A 14,031-nucleotide genomic window follows, 5' to 3' on the forward strand; every position below is an offset into this window, starting at 1 on the left:
AGAATGGATCGATAAATCTTACCAGCGATAGTGCAGCTCTCATCGGAAGCAGCTTCCGATGCTTTACCGCACGCACTGTGGCTGTTGCTACGATTTTCGAAGCCATTTGCCAAGGGAATTTGCTACTTTCGGCACCAAAGAACGCTTATCCTGTGAAAATTAATACATAATGAAGAAGGTTTTCGTGTTTCGTGCACTATTTCACAACTATTTTGATCGCCCCTGCCGCGCCACACGTACCTACCACAGGGAATTTTAAATATCGAATGTAACTTTGTTATGACAGCGGCTGTTGACAGCTGATTCGGGTTTGACAGCTGATTGTTTTGCAAAATTGGTTTGTTTATGTTATTTTGGTGGTCGTGTGGTGGTTTTTAATTATGGCAGTGTTCTTTTGATTTAGTTTGCCAAAGTATTATCCGTCCGATGAGTAAAGTACCAAAAATGTCTCAAAAATTCATTTCAACGTTCTGCCCACAGGCGATATGGAACAACAATAACAAAGCGCGCTCTCTTCTCACTCTCGCTCTCTCGCGAACGATCTGTCACTTTGCGCGAAGAGCGAGAATTGTTTTCTGCCAGCCCAGCCGAGAACCCATCCGCACACACAACGTATATATAAAAAGGCAACACAAGATGTTCATTGATGGTTGATTTTCATCTCGGGACGATCTATTCCCGTCGCGAACCAAGGCAAACGCGCATAAACCCGCGGTGCGGCAAACAACACACCGTTTTCGCTCGTGCTCGTACCGTGCATTCCGCGAACAATAGCGCAAATAATCAGTGTTTTTCCCGACTTCACCCACCGGATCAGCAATAATGGGACAGGATGAGGAGGACACTGCGTTCAGCGAGAAAATTATCAACGAGATCGATGCCGTCTTCATGCGTGATCCGGATCTGTAAGTATCCTGTCGTTCGTACTTCCTTTTTGGGGCTTTATCTCTTCGTACGGCCCTTGGGAGTAGGAGGAAGGGGACAGAGATGGGGACAGCCATCTTCCCCTCGAGACGAAGATCGTGTGTCTTTTTTCATTTTGCAAAGATGATTACGGAAAGTGGACCATCAACGCTAGAGCTGCTGCAGCTACAGCCGCCGCAATTGATCAACGACGGCATTGATCTCGTGCAAGAGGTCAAATAAATTAAGCGAAGAATTAAAAGAAAGGAACGCGAAACCCTCGCGGTACGTGCGAATGATATGTGCGTGTGCCAGAGCAGTTACTTTCGAAGGCTTTTTAGGAACAGCAGTGTCGGCAGCTTTTCCACAACGATCACGATCGCGTTGTCGTCCTTCAAGAGTTTGGCGTTACTTTTCCGCCTCATCCGTTTTTTTTTATCATCACGGCGGAGAAGGTATCCCGTGGCCTTGAGCGATGAATGCTTTTGCTGCTGCTGATAGGTGTTGCTGGTTCTCTGCCACACCGAAACGCGCAATCATGCCAATAGCATGTGAGGGGTTTGTGTTGCACGTCCCCCGTACACTTTTGATTGAAAGTAATTCCGCATAATTGGCGGTAGTAATTTATTTTGATTAAGACGCAACTCCCGAGCCCTCTCTGGAGCTCTGTTGGGGCTTGGCTGCTGTGTAGCTCCGTAAATAACTCTCCCTTTCATTTCCGTCGTACTATATTTGACCACAATTTCTTGTTCTTTTTAGGGCTGGATTTGAAATCATACCGATGCCACTGAATCAAAACAAATCACCAGTGATCCACGTAGAGCACAATCTCGGACTGCAGTCGTGGGCCGTGGAGTGTGTGTACGCCTATACGCATCGTTTGATTCTGAAGTATCGCAACGAGTGGATCTCGTCGACCACGACTCCATTTGGGCTCGGATCAGTCGCTTGGAATGTGTCCGACAAGGGCAAAGTGAGCAGTGGAGGGGGCGGAGGTGGTGGTGGTCTCACAATCGGCAGCAACACCAGTAACGGTGGGAATGTACCGATTATCAAGTACCTAAACTGTGCCATTCTGATCAATCCGGATGTGGCGACTTTTTGGAATCTGCGACGGCAGCTATTTGCAAAGAATCGGTTGGACATCGCGAAGGAGTTCCACTTCTCAACTCTTGTTCTCAGCAAAAAGCCCAAATCGAACGAGGCGTTCGCCTATCGACGATGGTTGTACCTGTTTCAGAGTGAGTAATAATCGCACCACAGTAGAAGAAATGGCACACTCGGGCTAATTGTCACACACTTTTCCCTTACCTTTCAGGTTCTGACGCGATCGATTGGGCGTTCGAGATTAGCTTGTGTGAAAAATGTGCCGACAAGAGCAATACCAATTACCATGCCTGGTGCCACCGGCAGTGGGTCCTGATGAAAGCACCGAACCTGCTCAAGTACGAGGTGTATAGGACGGAAAAGTTTATCCGCAAGCACATCCACGATTACAGCTGCTACAACCATCGGCAGTTTGTGCTGACAAAGATGTTCGAAATGTGCTACTACGACGAGGAGGATGACGGCTCCGAGGAGCTTTCGGAGGCGACCGGAGCCGTTGGTCGTAGCCGCAAGTATAACGCTCTCTGCGCACTGATCGAAATGCTGACCGGCGATGGTGAACCTGAACCCACGGTGGACAATCTGCTACGCTACCTGCTACCTGCCATTACCAAAGAGCACGAACTGAACCAACACCGGGTGCGCACCTTCCTGTACTGTCTCAATCTAGCCGCTTACGATGTACGTCTGTGCGGCGAACTAAGCACCCTGCACAACGTTTCGCAAGCGCTCGAAAATCATCGAAAGTTTATGGTAAAATTTTTGATCGATCGGCTCCGGATTGGGTCGGGCTGGTTACTGAACACAACCGGCACGATCTACGCCAATCCGGGCGGATGTCAACAGCCACTGTCGAAAGTAACGCGGCTCGATGAGGATGCTAGCCAGTTGCTGCAAGCGCTAAAAGCACACGAACTTCACCGAGCGACCGGTGATCCACGGCATGGACAATGGTGCAAACATTTTCTGGGCATTGCGCCGGAATAAGCGTGGAAAAGTGTACAGGATACGCTTCTCGTTCATGTTCCTAGTCAGTGCTGCAATTTTTTTCTGACAAAGTCTCCGGATATCCTCCGGTTGCTGGACTTTCGTTATTCGTTTCCCTCAACGTTCGCTATTGTGATAACGCGATGTTAAGTTTTCGATGAGAGTTTATGATGCTTTTTTAAATCTCCTCACAAGAACACGGTTCTTGTTGGAATCCCATTTTTGCGCAATCATATTTATGAAAAGCGGGGGTAGCAGTGTAGGACTGTCCATCGTGTCGACTGTCCATCACACGCCTTGCCTGTTCTGTCGACGCTGCTTGGTTTAAGCACAAGCATTCGATTTCGTAACGAGTAGTGAATTTTATCTATTTAAACAATCAATAAATCAAATTATTTTTGAGATAAAGAAATGTGGATCGTTTTTCTGTTCTATAAACACTTGTTTCGTTATTTTTTTATATTTTATTATAACTAATGTCGGCCGTTTCGGTTCGAACGTAGTATAGTATCCCAGTATTCGGTTCGGTTCTTTTTTCCAGTCCTTTTCGAATATCCTATTAAACTTCCAGGGTTCCCCAACTCAGATTACCATAGCAGATCCACACCCCCCCCCCCCCTCCCTCTGGTCATCTAAGGGTTTGAATTTTTAAATCGGTTCTTATGCACCGCAGGTTCGTGTTCCGTTCCTTTTGCAAAACCAGTTCCGTTCCGTTCCGTCCCTATTTTTTTCCCGACACTAGCTTTGAGAGCCACCCAACCCGTATAAACACATCTTAAGCATTGGTTCCTCTCGAGAAACGAGCGCGCTCTCTCTCTCTCTCCCAAACAAAAAATATTGCGAGTGTGCAACAGTGTGTGTGCGTGTTGCACTGGCGGAAGTTTTTCCCGAGAGTCTGCTCCGCACGTACGTCCGGTTCTGTTGTCGTCTGTCAAACAAGTTCTGTTGTGACAAGGAGTGTAAAAATCGAACATTTTCAATGAAAATATGTACCCCCGCTAGGGGTATCTACCCGCAACCGGTAATGTGACCCCGTTCCTTACCGACCACAGTGCGTACAAAAACAAAGAGTGCCATCCGGTGTAGTGGGAAACGATTTCCAGTTTTCGACCAGTGAAAAAAGCGAAAAGTGAAAAAAAAACACATCCACCCCCCGTGCCCAGAGCGCCGTGGTGTGGTGTTGGTGTACGGGGAAAAAGAGAAGGGTTCTGGTTAAATCGCGTGCCCCATTTTGCATTTAAAAGAAAACAGTACTGCAGTAAGTATTTATTGCTTTGCGAAAGAAAAAAGTGGTGCGAAAATTAAATGGTGACGCGTAGTGTGGTTGTAGTAGTGCGACAGATCCTTCGTACAGCGAAACGTGCGTCTGTGATTGGTTTTCTAGTGTTGCAACGAGTTAGACAGAGGAGAAGGGTTAAAAACCACAATTTTCCTCCATTGCCATGGTAACCATGCATACCATGGGGATTCGTGAAGTAAAAGGGTTTTGTGCAGACAATTGCAGGTCGATTTTCCATTGGCACTAACGCGTATTGACTTCATCATACACTGCCGAAACGGAGAAAAGAGTTTGACATTGTTTTTCCTACTCTTAGTAGAGTTGTTGTTTACGCCGTTACGCGTTTACCAAGAAACACGCACACTACCACACCAAGAAAAGTGGGGTTGATCGGATGAGCAGGCGGCATGATGTGTGTCTGTCAATGAAAAAGAAAATCGACCGCTATCGAAGCTTTAGCATTAACCCTTAACGGTGGCGAATGATTACATCACATCAGTAAGTGGTATTGGTGTTTCTGTGTGTGAGAGAGATAGCAACTGTAGGTAAAAACAGCACATAAATCCTTGAGGTGCAGATTCTATAGTCTGTGTTTAAAACTCATGCTTGATTTTATAATATTTTATTGCACCTTGGAGGAAGTTGTTGGGCAATTCTGGTTTGATTTACGACTTCATTTTCCGACTAAGTAGCACATTCACATACCCACGCACACAGGTGTACATAGGAATGTTGGCTAAACAGTACGAGAAAGCACACACATGCGTGCTGGTATGCCGGTAATGAAAAAATACATTTTCCCTCTAATATCCTTACTGAACAGGAACAGCCGAAAGAGAGAGAGAGAGGGAGAGTTTTTTGTGGGGGTTGAAAAATCGTCTACTGAGAGAGAGCAAACGCGACGAGAGCGTGCGAAACCGATGATCATGAAAATCATTGTACCATGTCCTCCTCCTTGGTAGTAGGTACACATAATTCGCAGTCTTCCATCTGATATTCTGGAGGTGTGTTGTGTGTGACTGTTTTGGGCGAAGAATCATTTTCCAGCTTCCGGTGCGCTTATCCGGCACTAAAACGAAACCGCTAACGTGGCGCTTGCAATGGTAGAAGAAAACTTGAAGTGAACTAGGCAGGATCCGGATCCAAAAATCCGTGGTGGAAAAGGGCACATCGCTGGCCAAAGCCCTGTGATGCTACCGAGGAAAAACGCGTCGCTCGAAAATCGTTCGATGGTGGTGTGTGATCGATAAGGAGCCGTGTGTCTGTGTGTTTGTTCGTTGACTAAACGGGGTGCTTTCTTTTGCCCATGTGTGTCACACCGGTACCACCATCAGCTGCGTTACAAACGGTTACAATGTGTGGTGGAGCATCCCGCTCGGTCGGTACCTTACTGCCCGCGCCCAGGCGAAACATTCCCGGGAATTGAGACGCGGTGTCCTGGTAGTGGTGGTGGCGGCGGGCGGAAGGGAGAAAAGTTGGAAATTATGTGATGTGATTGCCGGACACGAACGTCGTCTTCGCGTCGTGACACCGGTTCTCTTCGGATCCCTTTTCTTTTCCTGATCTCTCTGATCCGACAAAAAGCTCGCACCGAACACCCAACGAAAAAAAGAAACGTCGGGCCCGGGAAAAATGCTGCGTAAAAATCGTAGCCTTGCCGATCTGAAGGGGTATGTGTGTGTGTTTGTGTGTGAGCGTTCCTTCTGTGCGTGTGTGTTTTTTTTTAAATAAAAATTCTTCCCTTCATACCTTCCAATCATCTCTCAAAAAATGGAAACCTCGGTACACCGTGTTGAAACACCTTCATCATGCTGGAGAAATATCGTTCATTTCTGCTCACGGGGAAGACGTACCGACAAGTTGTCAATGTTCTCCTCCACCGCAGAAACTCACGAGCCTCCGTTTCAGTATTTTTTTTTTACTTGGCTGTAAACATAACGTTCATATTACGTTACATAATTGGAGTTTTTGCACAATTGTTTCATTGATTTTTGCGTGACACCACCCCAACAATTTAACCCCATCCACCCCTAGAGTAGGTGGGCAATTCGCCGCCCCCAGTAGAGAAGGCATAAAGCTGAACACCTCCTCCTAAACGCCCCCAAAAGTATGCAATCCTCATTGGTTCTAGCGATTCTCCTACTTATATTGATAAGCGTCATGCCACGTTTACACCCTCACCCACCATAGTTTGCTTTCCCCAAGACATTCGGGCGGCCTCCTGTGAGGGTAATATGTTAAAATCGGTTGCCAGTTATGTTTGCCGTGAAACACACACACGCGCGCGAGAGCGAATCGCCAGTAAAGAGCGATGTATAGAGCTTTGAGAGGATGCATTTTCTGCTTTCGAATGCTAATAACGCTCGTCTGACCCTGCATAAAAAAGGTGATGGAGACACGCAAATAAAAAAAACCAACAACTTCCCATTTTATGTTCAAAATTCATGCCAATAGAATAATCTTCTTTTAAGTTCTATTTAAGCTGGTGTCTTATGGGGGCATTTATGCATGGCAGAGTTCCAAATTCCTTCCAAATTTTTATCATTAGAAAATTACGACATAACAAAATTGATTTCAAATCCACGACATAAACACACACACAAATACACGTGCATTGTACATTCCTAGTTCAAGTTCTTTCTGAGGATGGTATTACCGAAGAAATTGAACTATTCTTTCATCACTCCCCCATCCAAAAAAAACGCATCGAAAAGAAAAAAGTGGCAATGGTTTGGCTTACCCAATTCCTCTTTTTTTACCCCTTCAACCCTTTACCCTGCCCCGTGCTCCACCCCACCCCATCCACTACTCGTTCCAGATCCCCCCGCAAGGGCTTAGCGAAAACGTTCCATGCCAAGGGCGGAATTGTTGCAGCCGAATGTGCTCGCCTGGACATTGAAGGGTAAGTGTTGCTGGCCACCCCACAGACCCCACTCTACTCTCTCCTTGCTACTGTTATTCTGCTTCCACTTTCTTGATGTTGTGTCGCAAGGAACTGACTGGCTACCAACTTTGAGTATAGCAAAATTGCAGATCGCTTGTTGCCCACGAAGAACGCAAGAACAACCTGCATGTGTGTATGTGTGTGCGTGTATGTAATGCTGAGTAATTGTAAGCAAAAAGCAGTGCCCTTTTTTTGTTTTTTTCCCCCACTTTTTTTCTCGCCGTACTTGTTTTTAGAATAGATAGCAGCCAGGAGCTATTTTGTTGTTTAAACTGTTTCGGAACACTACACAGAAATATACACGGGTGTGCAATAGCAGTGTATAAATGTTTTGCATGAATGGTTTTTCTTTTTTTTTTTTGGATACATCCTAACACTGCGAAAGCACACACACAACACATAAGGATTATCTTTCTTCTCTGCAAAAATTCTCATCCTTGCACACTGTTTCTCATCTTCACCTCGCAGAACCATCCATCTAACGTAAAGCGCTCTACGTCCATGTTATTTTCGTTTTCTTTTCCAATTGACCCGAATAAGTATGTGCGCCTCTCTTTGCTGTATTGGCTGGCAGTGTCTATTTTGTGCTCTAGAATAGATTTGTGGCAATGTAAATAAATATTTTCAATAAATGCTTATATAAAGTCCAACCACTGAAGCATCTCATTGAGCGATGATTTAAATCAATAAAAAAATTCTAGTCCGTGGAGAGGTTCGGTGGTGAGTCGTCAGCGGCAATGTCTTCACACGGCATGATCCGTTCAATTCCCATCCAGACCGTTCTCGCGTAGCAAAGACTGCTCTATCCAACTACGTGCATAAGCAAAGAAAAGGAAGGTCCCCAGTCCGGCGACAGAAGAACAGCAGTGTGACGTACATCACACAGTCGGACTAGGGTTCAAATCCCAACCAGACCTGACTAGCTATCCAGCTACGTTGAATCCATAAATCTCGTAATCCATTATACATAGATGGCCCACAAAGACCCCTTAGCAGCAGGTCGTTTAGCCAAGAAAGAACAAACCAAATATCAATATTTTTAAGTAGTTTTTTTCTTCAAGAGTTTCATAACCTCAAGAAACCTCATAACCTCAGCCAACAGTCGGATAGAAATCCCTGCTTACAGGAGAGAGCTTGGATCCTTGGATCGAGTCATTCAACAGCGTGTAAGAGGTGTCAAGCTCTCATACCTGGACAGGACTCGACGACCTAAGAAGTGACGTTGTTGTCTCAAGTCTCAAGTCCAATTTGAATCAAATTTCACGCATTTTATCCACCGAGAAGCGATTGTCCCACTCTAATGACCGTCGCCCGCCTCACATACGTAACTATCAAAGTTAAAAGACTCAAGACTCCCTGAAGAGTTCCAGCAATAATAAGATCTATTATTAGCAGTATAGAGACAGTTTTTCAGTTGAATAAACACGACTATCTTCGTTGAACTGGCACTTAATAAAAAGGTCGTTCTGATACAAAACTGACCTGAACGCGAAGCTGTTTAAGAAGCGCTCCGATAAACAATATTCAAGCAAGAGTTGTGATGAGATTTGAACTGAAAACGGTGTAGTAGAAGTTCTTCCTAGCAACTTTAGAGATCAATGAGAAGCATGTCTCGAGAAATCGATTAAATGTTGCTATGCTATGTAGAGGACTTCTAGACTAACTCCTTTAGCAGGCGACTAGAAATGTATATTTAAGATCACCAGATGCATTTAGAAAATCACCCAAAACTTCAATGTTGCCTTCTTAGACATTGACTACGAATTGTTTCACTTTCGACTGTTTGTAGAATGACCGACCCACATGTCCAATAAAACGTTATCGCTAGAATATGTGTGTTTGTTTAGATGAAATTTGCTCCATGATAAACACAAGCCAACAAGCAGCAGCCGAAGCAGGACGTTGTGCCATACAAAAATGGATGAGCATCTTAAGCTCCAAACCAACTCTTTTCGCTGCATAAACCGCAGCAACCACAAGCAAACCACCAAAGTGATTTTAAATTTCGTGTCAATAATGCTGCAATAGTCATCCTGTCGCTAAAGGCGGCGAGGACCTCTTGGTTACCCTCCATCTTGAACTTTAGCCAAACTCCCGTACGCCAAAAAGGAATTCAACGTGTTTGTTTCGTTGCGGAATTCATGAATATTGAATTCTAATTCCGTGCTCAAACAAACGGTCAGGTTTGGTCCGTTGATTCAGAGATTCTAATCCTTTTTATACTGTCTCTACCGTCGGGTATAGGTATTCGCAGTATCTTTTGCAACTCTAATCGCCCACAAGGGTCTGAGATTTTTATTGATTTGCAGCAAAAAGACAAAAAAAGCAGCAGAACAACCTTCAGTCAAACAGCTGGCCAAGTGGACCTCTAATAATACCACGTATGTGAGGTGTGAGGCCACTTCCATTGATAAGATAGGGTATTTACTTTGTAACCGTTGCCCGAACGCAAGGAACAGGTGTTTTGTCTGGAGCTGGGTTTTTTTTTTTGCCTATTGCTGCCCCTATAGCAACCAAACCACGAACCCGTGTGTCACACACATCTCAAGTAAGCCGAAACGCAACGTCAAACAACACCTGTGCCTAATTTATCAACCTCCCGGTTGACAGTCTATGCCCCAGGCACGTTGCGCCGACAGTCTGTGCAGTCCATTTCACGCATCCTGTTGACACGGAACTAAGGTCCATATCTTCTTGCTGCGCGCCGTACGCCATTCAAGTAATGCTGGATACAAGTTTATATTTAAAGTTTGACTTCACGACGCTTAACAACGGTGATCTGTGTGTGTGTGAATGTGCATAGGATGTGTAAAGCAAGCCAGTTGCAAAAATTCGCGCGACAATCGTGGGATCGCTCAGTTATTAGGTCCAGAGTTATTAGGTTCAAACCTTGTCCGGATCGTGCATCCAGTAGTGTGAGGACTTGACTATCCAACTGCGTTGTATCCAAATAAGTCTCTCGTAAGCCATTACATGGCCGGCAGAACCCTGAAGGACTTTAAGTCTAGAAGAAGTATAATAAGCGACATCAACGACACACAATTGAAGGATAGGTGATGCTACTGCTACTGCTGGCTGGCTCCCCCATTTTACGCGTGCTTTTGCGAAGGCTCCAACGCATTGGTGAAGTGCAAATGTGCAGTGTGTTGTTGTGCTGTGCCGCGTGCTGTTTGCGCCCGATAATTAGCGGCTTAAATAACGATGATTATTAATCGTCGTATCGCGCCTTATCTTGCACAACTTGCATGCGCTTGTGGGGTCCGGTGTTTGTCGCCGAGGGGTGAGTGAAGTTGGGTGGGGGTAGTTGTTTTAAGGGTGGAAGAAATGGCTGCAACTGACACACACATTGACACACAACGGGGTGCTATTTGCTAAGCATTAGACGCATGTGTGTACGCGCCTACTTTGATCCTACTAACACACGTTTACTGCCGGCTGCTTTTTAGTTTAGTATGTGTGTATATGTGAGAGAAAGAGATCATTTCTGTGCAGGGAAAAAAGGGGATGATGAATTTTGCTCTCTTTCTGCTTGTGCAGAATGTGCGAAAGTTTTCAAAAGAGAGTTTTCAACCCTCAACATGACGTAGGGGATGAAATATGGTCGCTCGAGTATAAAAGGTAGCCGAATTGAAATTAATTCTTTTCTTCGGTGTGGCGTTCAATTTAAACTTATTTTATATATTTCTTTAAAACAAAGTTTAAAATAATATACAAATAAAGCCCCCGCAATAGAACAACCCTTAACGAATCGCTGTGAAAGATCCGCTCTCTTTCTCTCTCAAATCACTCTTTCTCTTGTAACAACCATATGCGCGGAACGATGAAACCAACGCACACCAACGCACTAACCTCAACAAACATCATCCCCCCCTGCCACCCGGATGCTAGCAGGGGTTTGGGGGTTGGAAGGAAGCCCGTAACGTGGCCAATCTGCAGAAGAAAAATAAAAACCTCGGTCGGTCTTTTTCTCCCTCTCTATGGCAAGCAAATTAAAGTTGGTAAACATTTACAATTCGTACCAGGTAAAAGAGAATCCGCATACGACTGGCTCGCTGCAGAGTTGAAGTATGTTCACAACCCTGCCACTACCATCGCGCCAACAACAATTGGGGCTGGCATTTTTCCATCACTTCTGCATTCACGCACCGATCGTCGACGGTGTTAGATGGTGGGCTTTTCGTTTTTCCTTTTCGACCATCTTACACACGAAGAAAGAATCGTTCTCTCGCGCCACAGTTGATCGTGATCGTGGCCCTAAGAACCTGAGGAGCGGGGTTTGCTCATCAGTAAAAGCATATTTTCTCCACTCCACGCGAATGGTTTTGCGAATAAAGTGTCACGTGTAGCTGTGTGTGTGTATGTGTATGGGCGCGTGTGTGGATCATTGTTCCAGTGCATACGGCCGCGGCAACCTCGCGATCACTCACTTGTGGATTAGAGTTTGACAGGCAAAGGAAGGTGCTAACGCCAACGATTTTAAAGCTGTGGTTTAAACGAATTGTGCTGTAAAGAACCAGAAGTGATGGCAGTGTTTAATCGTTACTGAAAAGGTGCGCAAGTTTCGTCGTGTGTGTGTTTGCAGAGAAATTAGCTTTAGCGTTATCGTTTTCTATTTCGTTTGCTTGCAAGCAAATTCCAAACAGAGTCAATTTTTATCAACTCCAAACTGAAGAATGGATGTACCGTGACCGTGTGTGGAAGGTACCTGGAGTGTGTGGCGTGACGCAATTGCGACCGTTTGCGAATAAAAGAAAAACAACACGCGCCTCTGTTTTAATGTGTCGCGCAGGTTTTCCTTGGCGAATTTGCGATGTGTGACCATCGCTACCCTCCTATTAAATATGAGGTGGCGAACACACATCGATGTGCGTTTTGTTTTTGTTGATTCACTACTAGCTTGGGGCCGGCTGCCTTATTTTTAGCATTGCGTAGCCGTCTCCTCCCGTCAGCAAAAATTCAGCATACTTATGCAGTGAAGAAGACGTGGTAACAGCAGCAGCAGAAGGAGTAGGAAGAAAATGCAACAACATTAATATCATGTTCATGCGCAACGCAACGGCCGTTCGTTTCGGGTGTGTGACGACGTGGTGCGCACGTTAATGTGGAGCAGCATCCCACCGAGGGTAACGGGGGTAAACAGGGTAGAGATGACGGTGGAGGTTGCAGTTCACACACACACATACACAAACAAACAGCACATGGTTCGGAAAGAGTTTTTGCAGAGAAAGTGGTTAACAAAATGAGCCTCGGCGATGTGTACAAGTAGAAATGAAGTAGCTGTGTGCCATTTTTATGTCGCTTCGGCCGGATGATGCTGTGTGTGGTGCTGCTGCTGCTGTCAGTCAGAGAATAGCCATTTCCAGGTCGTTTCTGGTCGCCGTCTGGAAAGTGTGCGGAACACGAACGAAACTGGGATTGCTTTTTTGTAGTTGGGTACAATGTTTGCGAAGGCAGATATTGAAAATTTAGACGTTTTTTTGTTTTGCAATCTGCTAGGGTCTTCGTGTGGATTGTGTGTCATTCTAGTGACGTGATCAGGAGAGCAGCAACCATTTTAAATCTTAACCCATAATTTTCTTCTAAATCCTTTTTGACCACCAAAACGTTCTCAGAGGTCACGTCCTGCTATGCTAACAAGGGAATAATAACAACACTAAACTTATTGATGTCACGTAGTTGGATAGATAGTTGAGTCCTCACTATGTCCGAATGGATCTCCTAATGAGTTTTGATCCCTGGCCCTGCCGTGTGAAGACCGGCGCCGCTGTTACCTCTACCACCGGATCGACCCAACTTGACCCATGCTATAACCCCAATAATTACTTTCTGACCACACACCGGTTGCGATTCGTTGCTCGGTACCACGTAACAGTTAATGAAGTTGCTCCTAATTGATCATTAAAACGATCGTACAAGTAGTAATTCATCAGAGTACTAATCCCACCACGAAGGAGCCGCGGGGAAGTAATAAAAGTTCACTACCAAACAAGCGAGTTGATAATTACAACGAGCAGTAAAATAAGGTCGTATGAAAAATGGATAAATAATCCTGGTAATTCAACGGGAAGGCCCCATTACAGGTCCATCCGCACGTCCGGAAAATCCAATGACACATATACCGACGCATTGCGATTATAGGAACCGTCTTATTGCTGTCAAACCTACGGTTGATAATTGTTGCAAATCCATTTAATTGCTAAACGACCGTCCGCCCAAAGGCTTGCTGCTCCCTCTCGGTAGGGGTTGGTTGGCGGCCGGTTTTACCACCCCGAAAGTAAGCCAAACCAAACCGGACGTAGCAATCATCTCGAATGTATGCTCGTATGTGTTACTTGATTGCTGTGGCCATCAGCGCGCTAGTGTTGGTGTGCGTGTGTGTGTGTGTGGGTCGATTGTCTTGCATGCGGAAGAAACAACCCCAGAGAAGAAAGGGTGATAAAAAGCGTGGACGAATGATTAAAACAAGCAACAGCCCCTAACCGGCTGTATGTATATTACTAAGACACAAACACACACAAAGAAAGGGGTGAGGTGATGTTGGTGGTACAATGCAACACGATCAGCTGACAAGCGACGTGTATCAGATCTGCCCAATTAGCGGACGACTAGCAGCAGCAGCAGCAGTGGCGGCGGCGGCTGCCGCTGTCGCAAAAGCGTGCCTTATCAACGATCATCGTGTTGTGGCTGACAAGGTTGGGTTGGAGCGAAAGTTTGGAGTGGCAAATGTTCAAAATGAATGCAACATTTTTAGCAATGAATTCGCACCAGTGATTCATTGGTTGAAAACACTTAATTTGTCGTAAATAGATTA

General features: G+C 45.4%; 2 protein-coding genes across 2 annotated transcripts in view; one reads left to right on the top strand and one right to left on the bottom strand.

Annotated features, from left to right (window-relative positions):
- LOC126559409 (iron-sulfur cluster assembly 1 homolog, mitochondrial) overlaps positions 1–216 on the bottom strand; it is a 347,746-nt gene extending 347,530 nt beyond the window's left edge. Inside the window, exon 1 of the mRNA XM_050215562.1 lies at positions 23–216. Within this exon, the coding sequence (XP_050071519.1) occupies positions 23–106 (84 nt within the window). The 5' untranslated portion in view covers positions 107–216. The remainder of the gene's footprint in view (positions 1–22) is intronic.
- A 606-nt stretch (positions 217–822) lies between these two features.
- Positions 823–3,000, top strand: LOC126558004 (protein prenyltransferase alpha subunit repeat-containing protein 1-A). Its single transcript, XM_050213936.1, has 3 exons — positions 823–905; positions 1,663–2,144; positions 2,222–3,000. Exons 1-3 carry the CDS (start codon positions 823–825, stop codon positions 2,995–2,997), a joined length of 1,341 nt encoding a protein of 446 aa, XP_050069893.1. The 3' UTR covers positions 2,998–3,000.
- The last annotated feature ends 11,031 nt before the right edge of the window (positions 3,001–14,031 follow it).

Source organism: Anopheles maculipalpis, chromosome 2RL, assembly GCF_943734695.1.
Source record: "Anopheles maculipalpis chromosome 2RL, idAnoMacuDA_375_x, whole genome shotgun sequence".
NCBI classification, from domain to species: domain Eukaryota; kingdom Metazoa; phylum Arthropoda; class Insecta; order Diptera; family Culicidae; genus Anopheles; species Anopheles maculipalpis.

Excerpts from the sequence above, each read along its gene's own strand:
- LOC126558004 (XM_050213936.1), top strand. The coding sequence starts at position 823 with ATGGGACAGGATGAGGAGGACACTGCGTTCAGCGAGAAAATTATCAAC. Across the intron at positions 906-1,662 it reads TTCATGCGTGATCCGGATCT|GGCTGGATTTGAAATCATAC; the intron begins GTAAGTATCCTG and ends TGTTCTTTTTAG. Across the intron at positions 2,145-2,221 it reads ATGGTTGTACCTGTTTCAGA|GTTCTGACGCGATCGATTGG; the intron begins GTGAGTAATAAT and ends CTTACCTTTCAG.